Source organism: Sus scrofa, chromosome 5 (assembly GCF_054392235.1).
Source record: "Sus scrofa isolate SSC_HxYL_T2T_F1_AM1 chromosome 5, Sscrofa_HxYL_maternal_Yorkshire_Landrace_v2.0, whole genome shotgun sequence".
Lineage (NCBI taxonomy): Eukaryota > Metazoa > Chordata > Mammalia > Artiodactyla > Suidae > Sus > Sus scrofa.
The window spans coordinates 54,377,161-54,394,122 of NC_139387.1; the positions used below are offsets into that span (position 1 = coordinate 54,377,161).

Genomic DNA, 16,962 nt, shown 5'->3' on the forward strand with positions numbered 1-16,962 from the left:
CTTTCGGATGCCGCTTAAGCCAAATACTGTGACCTATTTGTGATGAACCAAGCTTTGTATTTCCGGCACCTCGCCCTAAACTTAAAATCCCCCCAAGACCACAGTCGTTAAGTCTCATTGTCGATGATTGATCTGAGTGAGATAGGTGAGGCTCACTCTGTGGGGGCTGTGGCTATGCGGTGAACAGATTCCATCTCTGTGATAAGTCAGAAGTCACTAATGGGTTATTCTGAGCTCTCCCAAGTAGAAGACAATGGAGCCTTTAGTAGGTTGTGCAGTTACGTAAGACATCTCTTTCCAAACAAAGAGGAGGGCAGGACACCCAGCCAAAGGCTTGAGCACAGGAGGCTGTGTGGTCTGGTGGTTCCAGGGAGAGACGTGGGGCCAGGGCTTCCTGGGTTCAGCTACCAGCCGAGACTCTGACTCAGGGGGAAGCACAGCCAAGTCTCTTGGCTGATGCAGAAAGACTGCAAAACCCCAGAGAGAAAACCACAGGTCTGTGCTCAAGGACTCTGGGGGAAAAGCACATTTTGGAAATTTAAAAAAAAAAAAAAAAAAAATCCTCCTGTTAAGTTACAATTTGGGCCTTTTTCAACAAGAATTGAGCTTTTTTTTTTTTCCCCTGCTGATTGCCTGACACGTCCCGCTCTGGGCAGCAGCGTGAAGTCAAGCCAGGCTCCAAGGGTGTTCTGTGTGGGTTGAATACAGGAGCCCGGGGGTCCAAGCAAAGGCAGTCAACTTCGACGAGTTGTCACAAGCAAAGCTCAGGGAGCCAGGCACTGGGGGCAATGAGGTTCTGCAAGGATGCTTCCTTCTTCCTCCCGGTCCTGCCGGCCACAATAAAAAGTCCTCTGAGATGGTGAGAGGAGAAACCCTTCCTGCAGACGTGTGCATGCTTCCCTTCAGCAAGTCTGAGCAGGCATCTGCTCAACTGTAACCAGCAGCCTCTGCCTCGGCAGACCCACGTGGGTTCCCAAGCCATAGCCGGAGCCCAGGCCCAGGGGACGTGTTCTCCAAGTCCCACTGGCTCTGAAACTCTGCTTCCTCTGCCCAGATAGAGTAGGTGGCTGCCTACAGGGTTGAGTTGGAAGGACAGCTGGATGGGGCACCCCTTTCAGGCATCATGCCTCATTTCTCTGGACCTGAGATGCTCTCTGATCTTTAGGAATATCCTATGAACATGAAAATCATATTTCTAGAGCTCTCTGTATTTAAGGCCTAATCCTCAGCACCAGAGTTAACAATACCATAGTTGGGTCTCAGAGACATGGGTCAGGGGGTGGAGGTGGGGCAGGTTTTGCTGTGGAATGAGGTGTATGGTGAGTAGAGAGACCAGGGGACAGATGTACATCCCAGAAGTGGAGGTGGCCTTCCTTGTCATTTGACTATGAGCTGTCTGGGGAGACTTCAAAATTGGGTGGTGGTGAGTATGAGGGTTGTACCAGGATGGTTGCTTTGTCTAAGCCAAGCTATAGGCTCAATGGAAACCAGATTTTCACTTGTCATCATCCAGCCCCCAAATACACTGAAGACATCTCTCCTCCCTACAATTGTTCAAGGGCACTTAACTTTCCAGCCCCTGGTTACATAGCTAAGTTCAATGTCCCAAGTTCTAAACTTCTCTACTTTAAAATAAGTAAGCTCTCTCTTTTCAATTGTATGACCATCCCTTGGTCACTTTTGTTGCAATCTAAGAAAAAAAAACTTAATTAAAAGTTGAAGGAGTTCCCATTGTGGCTCATTGGGTTAAGAGCCCAACTAATATCCATGAGGCTATGGGTTCAATCCCTGACCTCACTCAGTGGGTTAAGGATCCAGCATTGCCATGAGCTGCGGCACAGGTCGAAGATGCTGCTTGGATCTGGTGTTGCTTTGGCTGTGGTGTAATGTAGGCTGGCAGCTGCAGCTTCAATTCAACCCCTAGCCCAGGATAAGCCCACATGTATGGCCCTAAAAAAGCAAAAAAAAAAAAAAAAAAAAAAAAAAAGTAAACCCACTCTTGCCCATAAAGGTGTCTGAGGGAACACTGCTTATTTTGTAAGAATAAGCAAATTCTATCCTGAGTAGAAAGAGAAGTAAAAAATAATTAATTGAGAGTAGTCACAACTTAAATTCCATCATTTTCAGACTTTGGTTCCTCTGCTCCTGACAATGCACCCTGACTGGCATACCACTTTCACACCCTCCCTGAGTAACCAAGAGTCTATCAACCACATGCCTAGGACGATGGAGGGAGAGAAATAGGGGGTGGGTTTCATGAGATGACAGTCATCTTCTCTGGTCACAAGTGCCACCGCCTTCTGTAGGCCTCCAGAGTCATCCTCTTGCTCTCTATAAGCATGCTTGTTGGGAACTACGGCACCCTGAACTTCTGGGGAAAAGGGTTTGGGTAGGAAGTCAAATTTAGTAAATGGAGCACCTCACCCAGAGAGAAGTCCATCCAAAGCATCCAGAATCAGAGACTCCAAGTGCCTGCTGGCATCTCATTGTCCAGCCCCTCCTCAAGTACTAGCCAAGCCTCCTCCACAGTTCCTGGCAGCAGCACCTTGAGGACCCCTGCCTCTTTCTCCAGCAGGATCCATGTGGAAGAGGAGGCATCAGCACAGGTACCATGGATGCATCTCCGCGTCTCCTCATCTCCCTCCCTCTCTCCCCCCTTCCCTAATCAGAGGATCTTGTTAAACAAAAGACTTCATATCTCAGTTGAAATCATGTATTTGGATTATCACCCTAGTATGTTTTTTTTTGCCCAGAGTAACAACTGTATCCTATATCCCTTTGATTAAAGGATCTTTCTGATGATTTTTCCTAACAGAAAAGACTTCCTCTAAGATCTCATGCTTGGAGAGGCATCGATAAACATATATAAATATTTGTTGGAAAGATACAGAAGAATAAATTGTTGTCTCCAAGCTGGCATCCCCATATATTAGTTTTATTTTCATTCCTTTAAAAATCTGAATTTTAAAAGTGCAATAGTCAGTGCTAGTTCTGCACTTCATAGAGACTAACTCGCAAAAGATGACTGTCATATGATAAAATAACATAATAATCTGTCATGAACTATAAAGATAGACTCTATCAAGGGGAAAAAAGTATATTTTGGGCTGTGTAACTTCAATATTTAAATTTGCCACAAATTTAAAGATATATATGACTGTTTTCCTATTCAGCCTAGAGAATGAAGCTCCAGCTGGTATTTTCTGACTATACTCAAAAGTACAGGATTCTTGAATGAAAATCAGTGATCCACAGAGTCAAGCATATTAAAGGTGCTTGGGGTTTTTTGTTTGTTTGTTTGTCTGTTTGTCTTTTTAGGTCTGCACCTGTGGCATATGGAGGTTCCCAGGTCAAAACGGAGCTATAGCTGCTGGCCTCCGCCACAACCACAGCAGTGCCAGATCTGAGCCACGTCTGCAATCTACTCCACAGCTCACAGCAACAGGAGATCCTTAACCCAATGAGACAGGCCAGGGATTGAACGTGTGTCCTCATGGATGCTAGTCAGATTTGTTTCTGCTGAGCCATGACAGGAACTCTGGCAGTTGTTTTTTTAAATAAATGAGGGATTGTTACCATTGGGGACTGACAATGTACCAAAGCTCAGTAAAGTTTCACTTTTAAAAGTTGGAGTCAAACATACTTCTGTTACATTAAATGGAAAAGGCTGTGAAAATCAGGAAAAATGTCTTGGCTTCTACTTCTGCCTGAGAGAAGAGCTCAGAGAAGTTGACCACCTTCAAGAAACATCCAGATGTGTAAAGTGAAAGCTAGGGATCAGCCAGCACATGATCCCATGCACGTTATCAGTAAGAGTTGGTATTCACTTATTTTAAAAGCAGAATTTCTATGTGAGGCCCATTTGATAATGGCTCTGGCTTATGAAAAGGAAGTCCCAGAAGGAGATAGCAGAGCAGAGCCCCTTTTCTGGTTGGATATGGGGACAGGAGCCTGAATTAACAAGAGAGCTTTGTAGCTGAGAGAGGAGGAAACCAAATGTTCCTCAAGCCCCTTCTATGAGCCCCTTTGCCCATGATGCTGTGAGGCAGTTATGCTTTTCTCCACTTAACAAATGAAGAAACTAAAGGCTAAATAGTTTGGTAGTTTCGTTGTGGCTCAGTGGTATCAAACCAGACTACTATCCACAAGGATGTGGGTTGGCTCCCTGGCCTCTCTCAGTGGGTTAAGGATCTTTCATTGCTGTGACTGTGGCGTAGGTCGAAGGTGCAGCTCAGATCCTGTGTTGCTGTGGCTGTGGTGGAGGCCAGCAGCTGTAGCTCCGATTTGACCCTTAGCCTGGGAACTTCTGTATGCTGAGGATGCAGCCCTAAAAAATAAAAAAAAAAATAAATAAAAAAAAAAAAGCAAAAAGAAGCCTAAATGGTTTGTCCAAAGTCACATAGCCAGAAAGTAGCAATCAGATTTCCAACCCTAGGACCTACAGCCTTAACACTAAGATAGGAAGTTCTGCTCAGCGTATGCGTCCTAAATTGTTTTCCCTTCCGTTTGGCATTCAACAAGCTTTTCTAACTAAATTAGAGAAAAAGAACCATTGCATTTTAAGGTATAATCGACTATTTAAATTGCCTCAGAGTTGGTAAGAAGCAGCCCTTGCTTTCCAATCTGAAATGGAATAGGCCATCTGTTTTTCTATATAATTAAATATCTAATATGATTGAGCAGGTAACACTGGACATGGATTGATCCCATTCTTTAGGCCAAATTTACTTGACATTAATAGATAATAAATAAAGATCAGCATTCCAAGGATCTTTTGCAAATTTTTTTTCCAGCTCAGGCTCCCTTTTGCCTGGGCAGCATTTACAACCTTGACTTTGACAATAGGTGCAGTAGACTAAAATAGAGACCGTCCCCGGAACAAATAAGTCAACATTCATATTAGTCCTTGGCTATTCCAAATCCAGCGTTCTGAAGTAAAAACTAAGCTGAGATATTGTATGTAGACCGGTTCACATGCAACATACCAGCACTTTAAAGTACATCCAAACACAGAGTTTTCAGAGATTATGAACATTTTATTAACAAAGAAGATCTGCATTATATACATCCCCTTAAAAACAACCATCTCACACATGTAGGAAACACTTTGTTTTCTGCTCATAATACCCTCAATGCCAGAAGAACAAGACCACGATACCAAAGTACAGGCCAATATTTTTGAAGGGGATAATCATTTGAGATAATAAAATACTAGAAAATTAGAAGAAACCAACCCAGGTATCCATGTCACAGGCTGCTCCACTGAGCCTTTATCTAAATGGATGTTTCTACTCTGAGTGAATATATGTGGACATCAGCTCTTTGTAGCAGTACCCTGAAGAGACAGTGTACATCTAAAAACATGATAAAGTCCTTCAAGTACAGTAAGAGTTGAGGGCCAGCGTGATTTACAGAAATGGATGCCTTTACAGCAATGGTTCAATGACAATTACTAGAAAATGTAAAGGGATGCTTCATGATAGGATGTGATTGGTTTTTCAGGGCAACTTTTAAGTTGCCTTTTCATGATTTCAGATTATCATTAACCGCTCTACTGCTGAACCCTTGGGTACCCCTACCCCACCCTTTACTAAAAACAACAACAACAACCAAAAAAACCCCTATAAACATATTCCGGATACCATGCATGCAAGAGAGGAAGTACAAGAATATGAACAGATTCTGATGTCCTAGACACAAATAGAAAACACACATATAATGGGTTCTCGCTGTCAGAACACACCCGACGTTGGCAGCTGGAAAACCCTCCAAAGAAACTGTATGGAGGTTTAACTTAAGGAGGGAAAAAAGTTAAGCCTGTTGCTTGACTACAGTTTCTAGGGCCTGGTGCAGCTATATTTTTAGGAATGGCTCCAAGGAGCTGCCTACACAAATTTGGATAGAGCAAGGGAGGCACAGATGGTGGTCACGTGAAGGCACAGACCGATCTGGTGGGCTTGGTTACAAAGTCTGCACATTTCGGCTGCTGTATTCCTCCTATTTCAAGTGCTGCCAAGTCCCGGCTGTTCCCCCTCCTTCCCAAGTCTTGATTCATTTAATTCTCCTGAAGGAGGTGGAAGAGGAGGAGGATTGAGCAAATCTTACTGTTTTATGGTTTAGAAGAGACAGTCACCCTCTTGGCTCCTTGTCAGATTTTAAATGTAACATTTTGCTAAGTGTAAAGCTGTGTATCTGTTCCTTTTCTGTTGCCATTACTGTAACTTCAATATTTGCAAAACACAACCTCAAAATACTTCAAATCTAGCCTGAAGCAGTTTGTTATTCATGCAACACAATTCTCACATGTATCAATACACAGGGAGTTTATAGAACAGAAATCTTTTCTTTCTTTCCTTTTTAATTTTTTCATTGTATTTTTTGTTCTGTCTTTCATTTATGCCTTTTCTTCTTCCTTTAGGGATTTAAGGATGATTTAATCACACAATTGCAAAACCCTCATTGTATGCTCATCATATATATATATTCCTGATTATTTTCTAACTTAACATCATGGCAGTTCTTACTGGTTGAATTATTTAGAAAAAGGAAGCACCCAAGCTAGAGTTATTCTACCATTTAAAATACCCTGTGAATCACTTGCAGAGCATAGAGCACCTTAGTGTTGTGTAGACTTTAATTTTCTGATAGAGAGAATGTGTAGTATTTGCTATAAAAAAATTGGTCAAGGTATTCAAGGTGTGCTTCCAATGGCGCCTGATCCACAGTAATTAGCACTGAAGCACTGATTTTTCATTCTTTAAAGAAGAGACGACAGACAGTTATTTTCTTTTTTATATAAGAAACTGTCAAAATCAAACTGGATTCAGTTATTGGAATTTTTTTTTTTCCAACAGGGCCCAAAGTATTTTTCAGGTCATTATCAGGAGGCTTGGTATCTCGCTGATGTAATTTTTGTGTGTGATCGAACCTCTGCTCCAGATTCAGCCACTAAGCTCCCAGATGTGTATTTTTGGCCTGAGCTAGTGTGTAGGAAGGCCATTTTTAAAGCAAGACAATACATTAAAAGGTTTTAACATCTGTTAATCAGGTGTTTTATCTGGGGGGCATAAAAATATTTACGATTCTCCAACTAACTTATTTCCCTTTTTATGTGGATATTTATATCATGAAATAATTGACACTGTCATCACAGCTGATGGAATTATTCATCTAACTGTTAAGGCAACAAGGAAAGGATTTTCTTTTAGAGTGAAATTGACTGATTAATAAAATAGAGCAGTAGGCAATATGCAAGTGAAGCTCAATTATTATCTTGAGTTTCTGCTTTTAGCAGAGTATACGCATAGAGAAACGTCTTAGTAACATTTATGCTACGTGAATTTGCATTCTAAGCCCCTACCTTAAAACATTGATATTGTTCCAAATTTAATGATAACAATAATTAGAAAGAAAAGTCTCCCACCATAGGGTACTTGTGCTCATTTTAAGTTACAGTCACTTAAAAACAAAACAAAAACTACCCTCTGAATCAATGGCCAAATGTTCAAATAAGGACTTCAAAATATTAGTTTAAGTCTCTAGTCGACTGTGCATACAAACTAATAACAGGATTTCATATCAGATAGAGTTTTGCGAATGGAACACATCAGCATTACCCAATCTTCCTCAAAAATATTTAGCTGCCAAGAGATACTTCACAACCTATCACGAATGTGCTATTTGTATAAAATTTCCCATTACAAATGCTTTTGTTTTTGTTTAAATGAGTATTTTTAACCTGAGCTATTAATAAAAAAAAAATTTTTTTCTCCTTTGTAAAGCTGGGCTTTCCGAAGAAAGAATCTTGAAGCCTCCTCTCTTGTGAGAGTCATTTCCCCTAATACCGATGGTGCCACGTAAGTGCAGCCAGGACTCATTAAATAGACTTCTGAGCATAATTATAAGGAACAATTAGCTAGGAATTAGTTTTAATGATTTGTTTTAGATGATAGAATAGAAGCATAATGTAATTATTTTTAAACCTTCTACATCATGAAGAACACAACTACCACCAACTTGCAATTATGGAGAAACACAATCATCTAAAGCATTTAGCAAGTGGTCTGCTTACAGATTCAAACTACGAGAGAGGAGGAGAAAAGGCCGCCGCCCCAGCCCAGGTGTTTATAATTATGTAGCTTTTTGCAAATTCTCTTCCTTTTCTACTCTGCTCTTTTAAGCTGTTTCAGTCCTTGAAGACATCTCTGCCAGAGAAAACAGAATCACCCTGGCTGTTCAGCTCTCTCCAGACCCCTACCTTTCTCTGAGTTGTAGTGATGCTCATGGCAGGAGGTAGGACAGCCTGGAGAGAGATTCCACACAAGGTAGCAAGTGTGCCCAAATGTATCCAAATCAGACTGAATGGGAAGAAGATTATATAAGTAACAGATAAAATGAATATTAGGAATAGACTCCAGACTCTAAGGCTAGATCTAGACCATTCTTCCCCTGTACCATCTTCCTTTAATATCCCTAAGTCACTTTGGATCTGGGGAATTTTTAAAAACACTATGGAAACCTGAAGAAATGTTCTTTCATTTCCTGAAAAAATAGAAAAATATTCATTTAGAACAGCAAATATTAGTTATTGTCAAAAGTTCATTTTCTCTCCCTTCCTTTTCTTTTTTTCTTTTTGAATCTCAGCTAGTCAGGGTGCTGTTTTCTCTCCCATCTCTCAGCAAGAATGTTAAACCTTTGGCTGCTGACCTTCGGCAGCCGTCAGGGAACACATCCTGACACCCACATAAAAGACCTGGTACCTGTGTTTCCACATCATAAAACAGGCCAACAAGCACACAAGGCCGCAGACCAAGTTCAGAATCATCTGGATGAGTAAGAACAGTTTGAAAGTGCCAGTGATGCTGGTACAATCAGTCACATCCCGGTACACAAAGGTCCTGCTGAGGGGCTCTGAGGAGGGCAGTTTGCACTGGCAGGCGTCGAGTGCGGTTCCACAGGTCAACTGGGTGAGCTGGGCATAGTGGTGAGCAGCGAAGGCCACGGCCAGCACACAGACCATCAGGCCAAAGGCGCTCAGCAGAAAGTACAAGAGCTGCAAGAAAGCAGAAGAAAACCTTTCCAGTTACAGAGAATGTTGGATGAATATTAACAAAGCTAATGAGGAAAAGATGTTCTTCTCTCCCAGGAAGTTCCCTGAGGCAGGGGCTGTCTCTCCTCAGAAACGTGGTACCTAAGACATGGCAGTGGCTTGTTATGGATCATTCATGAGCAGCCCTGGAGCTCTGATGGTATTTTCATTTGTCATACAGATGTTGGGTGTTTTTCACGAATTGAGCCAATGGTATTAGCTTGATTTGGGGATGTTTGTATACGGAGGTAGCAGGCAGCTTAGATGAATCCCAAACCCGAGAGACCATCCCTGAAAGGCGTGCTGTGTTTGTTTTGACATTAACAGCTGCTGATATAAAGATTGAAACAAGACTAGAAAGCAGAAGCCAAGTTTCGTCAATGTAAACACTGTATTGGCCAAAAGTTGGCAATGACTGGTCAACTAGCAACATGGGATAGTAAAAAAGACTATGTTCAATGGAGTGGTTGCCAAACTGTGTCCAGGAATGCCAACATTCCCAAGGAGAGGTTGCTGGGAGGAAAAAAAAATTATGGCTCCAAAAGGTAGGTGACTTAATGCCAGCTTTATCACCTTCAAGTCCCAAGTCAACCAATAACCAGGTAGTTCCTGAGCATAGAAAGAAACCACAAATGGTCCTTTGGCCACTAAGGTTCTAAACAGACTTATGCATTCGTCTTGGCTTGGAAAAGTCTGGTGAAAGGTCTAACTCTGCTAATAAAGAACCATGGACTCCCTGAGCAACTCAGACATTTACCCTACATCGGAAATATTTTGATCAACAATTGTGAGTGCTTGTTGACATGGCCACTATACAAACCATTTTAGAGAACAAGAAATCCTCTGGTGATTAGACTTCCCTACTGGAAACTTTTCTCTTAAGGGTCTGGCTTATTGAGGATCTAGATAAGGAAGAGAGTCCCCAGCTATTGGGATTAGTGGACTGAACCCAGTTCTTAGTGCAAGATTTATATTCCCACGGTCAGAAGTTGCTTGTAGAGCAGTTGCGGTGAATGTGAACTCAAAGATTAGTCACAACCAGGTTCAGATTAAAGCTACCCTTTAAAAGATTATACCCTTCCCTTGCCTTTACCTGCAACTAAACAAAAAAGCAAGCAAACAAACATGTATACGAGATTATATGTATGCCTTCTTACACACATAATGTATCCTCCAGATGAATGACTTTCCACACAGGGACCATTTCAAGTGTTTTCAAGTTTTAATATAGAATATTTAAAAATTTACTTTTTCTTTCTTGAATGCGTGTGTATGTGTATTGGTGTCAGAAGTGTGCAGCTGGCTTGCTGGAAAACTTAACTACTGGCACAGGAAAAGAGCAAAACTGGTTAAAGACATTTTTGTCTTAATATGGCTGCACAAGCAGAGAGTATAGGGGTTTCTCTGGATGGTCTCATCAAAGACACCTTAAGCATACACACTCGCTTTTTTATGTTCAAATCTTTTGAATGACTGTCAATAATTCATGTTTCTTCATCTATGAAAGTTTGCTGAAACATCTATCTCAGGGGCATAAGAATAACATACTCAACATATTCAGTCTCCCTTGGAGGGAGAGAACCAGAAAAACACACAGTGGCACCATTTACAATTTTTAAAAGGCCATATTTAATTTGTGACAATGCATCACCTTGGTCCTGCCTGTCCCCCAAATTTTCAGTGGCCATATTTTCATAATTACAGTTATGTGAAACATAACTTTACCTCTTAGGTTAAAAATTACAGATTTATTTTATGGAACCACTGGGGCAGAACATACGAAATATTTGGGGTTATTCTTAAATATTCAGGCTTGATGACTGACTTCAAATTCTTGATGCCAAGAGCCACATTAAGTTGTGCTGGCCGAGTTTTGCACGCCTGCCCATGGCAGCTGCCTTTCCAGTGCAGGCAGCTCAGAACGGGCAACTATTTGCTCTGGCGACTCTACCAGCCAGGAAGGCCCAGATTAAAGGGATAATTTCCTACCTGAGAGTCATCAACTTACGATGGCCCCAATTGGAGTTCTCTCTACACATTTATTGCCATCAATGGATGGAACTGAGGCGGTCCTGTCATAACCCTCCTACCTCCAATATACACATCCTTAGATAAAGAATTTCTATAACATTGATTGGGGCACTATCTTGAAACCAAGACAAGAATCCCTCATTCTCAATCTGTAAATAACTGGAATAGTTGCAAAAAAAAAAAAAAAAAAAAAAAGTTCTCTCACGATCATCACAAAAATCCATTCGCTAAAGTGAGAGTTCTGTCTATTTTTAAAAAATAGCCTTTTGGCTCAAAGATCAAAAGATTTGTCCAAGACATTTACCAAGTGCACAGCAGGGCTGGGTGGTGCTGTCAGGCATGGACTGGGGAGAAAGAACACCTGAGTTGGATTCCTGATTCTTCCCTCCCTAACTATGAACCTTGGGCAAACGAATCAATCCCATGTTCACCTCTGTTTCTTCATGTAGCTCCTACATCATGGGATTATTATAAGAATCAAAAGACTTGATATGTGTAAAGGAACAGTGGTCGGTATAAGGTAGCACTATTTGAGTATTTGTGAAAGAAATAAACACATTAGTGGACCTGAAAGAGCTGTCAGTTCTCAGGACTTTTAGGATATCATCCCTACTGGCTTTGTCTTGGAGGGCAACAATGCAGACTTGGCTTGTAGAAAGGATGCAAACATTTACACAAACACAGAGATTGCTCAGTTGTAACTGAGCCTCTTAAATATGCTAGAAGCCTCAAGAGCAGAAACAAAAGCCATGCCCCTCTGCCCCTTTAAATGTGAATACATTTTCACTGGTGCATTATCTCACACCCTGTGATTCCGCCTTTCCCACTGCAGGAGAGCATCAGGCCAAGTAAACAAGAGTGAGACACAGAATCAAGTTTCTTATCCATCTCAAGACATAAATATAGCCTTGATCCGCCAAAGCCTGTGGGCTACTTCTGCAGCGCTGTAGCAATTTTTCCTTCGAGGCTTTTAACGCAGCTGACAGCAACAAGCATCTGGGTTTGAATCTGTAATTTAAAATCAAGTGGCGTGTTTTACCTACACGGCACGAATAAACTATCAATGAAAGTGTTTATGGTGACCTTGGGAATGCGAGCAAATACATCTTGATACCATCGGGGCTCGGGACGCATCCGTCTTGCCCGTGTCAGGCCGGACGGCGGGCGGCGCTGGGCTGCGGGAGGAGGCGCGGCGCCCCCGGCGCTTATGTAACTGCGGCGCCCCGCGCTCATCGCCTCTGATTGGTACCCGGCCACCGCTTCAGCGTTCGGTGACTTCGGGAGGAGGGCAGTGAGGCGTCGATTTAATTACCTTCCTGGTGGCAGGACTGGCAAGTCCCCTCTGCTGCCCGAAGAGCAGGAGGAGATGGCGGAGGAGATGGCGGCGGCAGCCCAGGGGCCTCCCGGTTATGGGTACCGGGCGATTGCGCCTTCGGGGCCCTCATAGGGGAATGTGCCCCGGAGTGTTTCTGCAAGCACACGAATCGGACACGTTTCTGAAAATCATCAAGGTGAGCCCTGAGAAAACAGGGCCACGGGGATAGGTAGGAGCCCAATCCGGGGCCGAATGGCTCGCGGAGCCCAGGAGCAGAGCTCAGGGAGGAAGATGCGAGGCGCCAACGGCTTCCAGGGCTTGCCAAAGGGCCGCCAGAGAAGACTGCTAGCTAGAGACAACACAAAACTCAAGACCCCGTGGCTATTGTCTGTAAGGAAAGGGAATGAAGAGAGCGGGAGCGAGGGAGAGGGAGAGCGCTTGCGCGCGCTAGCGCAGGCTGCAGTGAGATGCTGTCATCACTCCTGGATTGCTTGTCCTGGCTATCTGGGCGTTCAACAGGAAGAAATACATTCTCCGACAAACCTGGGCCAGGATATCAACACGTAAGCCCTAAAATTCAGTTTTGCTAGTGAGAAACACTATACTACATTTTATTCCGTCCCCCCAAATGATGTGAGGAGCACAATGGACGTCCCTATAACCTGTGTCTTTGGAAAACCTGGAGATTGACTGAAGCTCATTGCTCATTTTCGACCTGAAGATAATATAGCCGGCGCCTTAGAGAGCTGGCAGCAAGAATGGCTAAAGGTCACATTCAGGAGAAAAGTGTCTCTGTATTTGTCAATGTCTGTCACAGGTGAAAAAGATAAAAAAGTAGCTAATGAGATCTTCCTAGTGGGGAATTCTCAATCCGGCTGACATTGGCAGTGACTTTTTTTTTATTTATTTATTTTTGTCCTTGCTATTTTTTTTTTTTTTTTTTTTTTTTTTTTTTTTTTTTTTGTCTTTTTGCCATTTCTTGGGCCGCTCCTGAGGCATATGGAGGTTCCAAGGCTAGGGGTCTAATCTGAGCTGTAGCCACCGGCCTACGCCAGAGCCACAGCAACGTGGGATCCCAGCCGTGTCTGTGACCTACACCACAGCTCATGGCAACGTGGGATCCTCAACCCACTAAGCAAGGCCAGGAATTGAACCCGCAATCTCATGGTTCCTAGTCAGATTCCTTAACCACTGAGCCAGGATGGGAACTCCCCCTTGCTCCTTATTTTAAGTGCAGACCTTCAGATGGCTTTGGAGGGTCTCTATGAAGGTGATGCTATTGCCTATGCTTTTTTCCTGGCATCATGGAGGAGAGGGGGAAGAGGGTATTTAAACTAATGAACCTAGTTTGGAGCTCTTTTTACCTGATGAATGAAGTTCCTGTAATTTAACAGGCCATTTCTTACTAGGCTTTAGAGCTGCTTTTTTTTTTTTTTTTTTTTTTTAAATCATCAGTAAGCCTTACGGTTTAGTCAGAGCTCTACAAAAAAAGGAACATGAGAACATGTAGTATTTTATCTGGTCTTTTTTTTTTTTTTTTTTTTTTTTTTTTTTCTTTTCTGGTCACACCCATGGTATGCAGAAGTTCCTGGGCCAGGGATGGAACCGGCACTACAGCAGTAACCTGAGCCACAGCAGTGATAATGCTGGATCCTTAACCCACTGTACCACCAGGGAACTTCCTATCTGGCCTTCTTTTAAGAAACACCATCAGACAGAAAATGTAAAATTTCCAAGTATGGGCATATTCACCCAAATTCTGACTCTATTAGTTTTTTTTAAAAAATAGCATCCATTAATTTTTAAATTAGAAAAGTTACATCTAACTATTGGAGGACCTTTCAAAATTAAAGAAAAAAAATACAAAATGGAGCTATAATCCCATCACTCACAGATGACTCTTTTTTTCTATGCACATAAGAGCTATTTTTTAATTTCTGTGTGATCTACCATACATTTTGTGTAGCTGGGATTTTTGCTAGTGAAAATAATTTGCATATTTTATTCACCAATTACTCTTTCACAACATGATTTAAATATGTATGTATGTATGTATCAGCACAGTGCTTTTTTATATCAATAGAATTTATGCCTAAATACTAAAATACACTAACATCTTATTTTCTGCATCTTCATAATTTCCAAATGATATAGTTAACTTACTCTTATGCCTTATGCCTTCTTATTTGGGTGAAGAAAGGAGTATCCAGTTTTTATACGTTTTCTTGTAGAAGAAAAGTAGACAATGTGAGTGGACAAAAAGCAAAAAAAGGCCCTACAACATTACAGAAAGCTTTTTGTTCTCTGCTGCAGGAGTTGAAAGAAAATGTACGAATTGGATTTCTGCTAGCTCTGATGGCTGAGTGGAGTGCTTATCTCCCTAAACTCGAAAAGGGTGTGTCTGTGTTTCCCTTTGGAGCAGATTTTACTGTGCAGTGGAAAATGCTGTGCACTTGAATTGGCTCCAACCAAATGCACCGTTTCTAACAGAAAAAAAAAGGCACACACAGGAAAGACACATACACTTGCTAAACCATGCATATCCCAGACTCCCGCCTTTGTCCTCAGACTCTTGGCACAGTCATTTGGATGCACCCAATGTACTTTTTCTGACTCAGTGATCCCACCTACAAGGGGAAATACACTTAGACTGCTTCATTATTGAAACATTCTAAAAACCCCCCAAGACAGGGAAGTGGGCACTGATGTAGACACCTTTTCCCTGGCCAAGTGCTTTGTTGAACTGATGAATTTTCAATATTCCTTTTAAGGGCATTGGAGGACAGACTTCATATGCTCCATGCCAATCTAGTTCATGGAAATTAAGACTTAAAAAAAAAAAATCAGCAATACCTTTGGGGTCTGGATGAATGGCTTCCTAAAACATTTTTTGGCTGCCTAAAAATGCCATTTCTAGAATAATCAGATATTCTATTCCTTAAAAAGCCCTCCTTTATTTTGTACCTGTATTTCTTTCTATGCCACGATAAAAAAAGAAAGAGAAATGACAACTTACTTTCATAGCAAACTGGATACATGTCCGTTCGTCAACTTGATATGAGACACAGAGCATAAACAAACCAAGATAGGCCACTAAGCAGACCTGCAATGGAGAACGGGGACAAAAGGATGTTATCAGGGCAAGCCGTGCATTCTAACGACATCCATCTCAATGTCTTTCACCAGCGATATTCTTGTTATCAAGGTGTTCATTTGCTTATCTTTATGTGCTATTTTTTTCTCAGCTTGTGGAACAGAGTTTTAAAAATAGGAAAATCAATTTCTTTCAACTTAGCCAGTATCTATTAAGTCATTTTGATGTGCCAGGTATTACAAGGTACCTCGGTGTAAAGAATGGTGAACAAAATTTTCTCAGCCTCAGTAAGTGTACAGTCCAGTCCAGGCCGTGATAAGCACACACTTTTTTTTAAGGCAGGGCATTGTATGTCAAATGCTATTCAGAGAAATACAAAAAAGAGGAAAAAAATAACATTGAGTTGGGCAATTAAAAAAGACTTCATGGGAGTTCCCGTCATGGCTCAGTGGTTAACGAATCCAACTAAGAACCATGAGGTCGCAGGTTCAATCCCTGGCCTTGCTCAGTGGGTTAAGGACCCGGCATTGCTGTGAGCTGTGGTGTAGGTTGCAGACACGGCTCGGATCCCATGTTGCTGTGGCTGTGGTGTAGGCCGGTGGCCACAGCTCCGATTCGACCCCTAGCCTGGGAACCTCCATGTGCCGCAGGAGCTGCCCAAGAAATGGCAAAAAGACAAAAATAAATAAATAAATAAAAAATAAAAGCCTTCATGAAAGAGGCAGATTTGAAATGGTCCTTAAAAGAGATGATGATGATAATAATAATCAACAATAGTTACTGAAAACTTTATGCTGGGGCTCTTCTTGGGGTGGATTCCCTCTGGTAATCAGTACAAAACCCTATGAAGTGGGTGCTGTTATGAGCTTCATATTATAAACGAGGGAACAGAAGCACAAATCTAGTAAAAGATGGAACCAGCCCTCAAACCAGGTAGCTTGGGTGAAGCAGGTACGAATTGTGTGGAAAGACGAGCAAACATGTATCCATGGTTGAAATAACAAAATACAGAGCAGAAAAGAGAGGTTGAAAATCTGGGGGCATAGACCTGGTTTAGTAAGTAGTGGCACTCCCTTGAAAAATTTTGAGCAAGGGAATGACAGGATTTATTTTCATGAATGAATGAATTCACTTCAGGAAAATGAGCAGTGGTGTTAGTTGGTTGATGAGAATCTTATTTTACTAATCTAAGCAAGATTCATCTATCAGGTGGGCCAGAGCTCAGATGGTGCTGGGCACAGGCTGAGAAAGAGGTGAGAGGAAAGGTGTAGAAAAAGTAAAATCTATACATTTTGGCTATTGCATGACTGATGGAAGGATGCTGGTGCCAGGGAAATTGAAAGCCATCTCCAAGTTCTTGAGTGTCAGTGACAGAAAGTAGGGGTACACCTGACTGAAAGAAGGCTGGCAGGAGGCTTAGTAACTTGGAGAGAA

The 16,962-nt window shown here is 42.0% G+C and overlaps 1 protein-coding gene across 2 annotated transcripts in view; it reads right to left on the minus strand.

Annotated features, from left to right (window-relative positions):
* Positions 1–5,015: 5,015 nt before the first annotated feature.
* Positions 5,016–16,962, minus strand: part of SSPN (sarcospan) — a 43,087-nt gene continuing 31,140 nt past the window's right edge. For both annotated transcript variants that reach the window (XM_003126415.5, XM_085025120.1), the window contains exons 2-3: positions 15,451–15,537; positions 5,016–9,052 (exon numbers count right to left, since the gene is read on the minus strand). In XM_003126415.5, the coding sequence (XP_003126463.1) occupies positions 8,687–9,052; positions 15,451–15,537 (453 nt within the window). In that variant the 3' untranslated portion in view covers positions 5,016–8,686. The remainder of the gene's footprint in view (positions 9,053–15,450; positions 15,538–16,962) is intronic.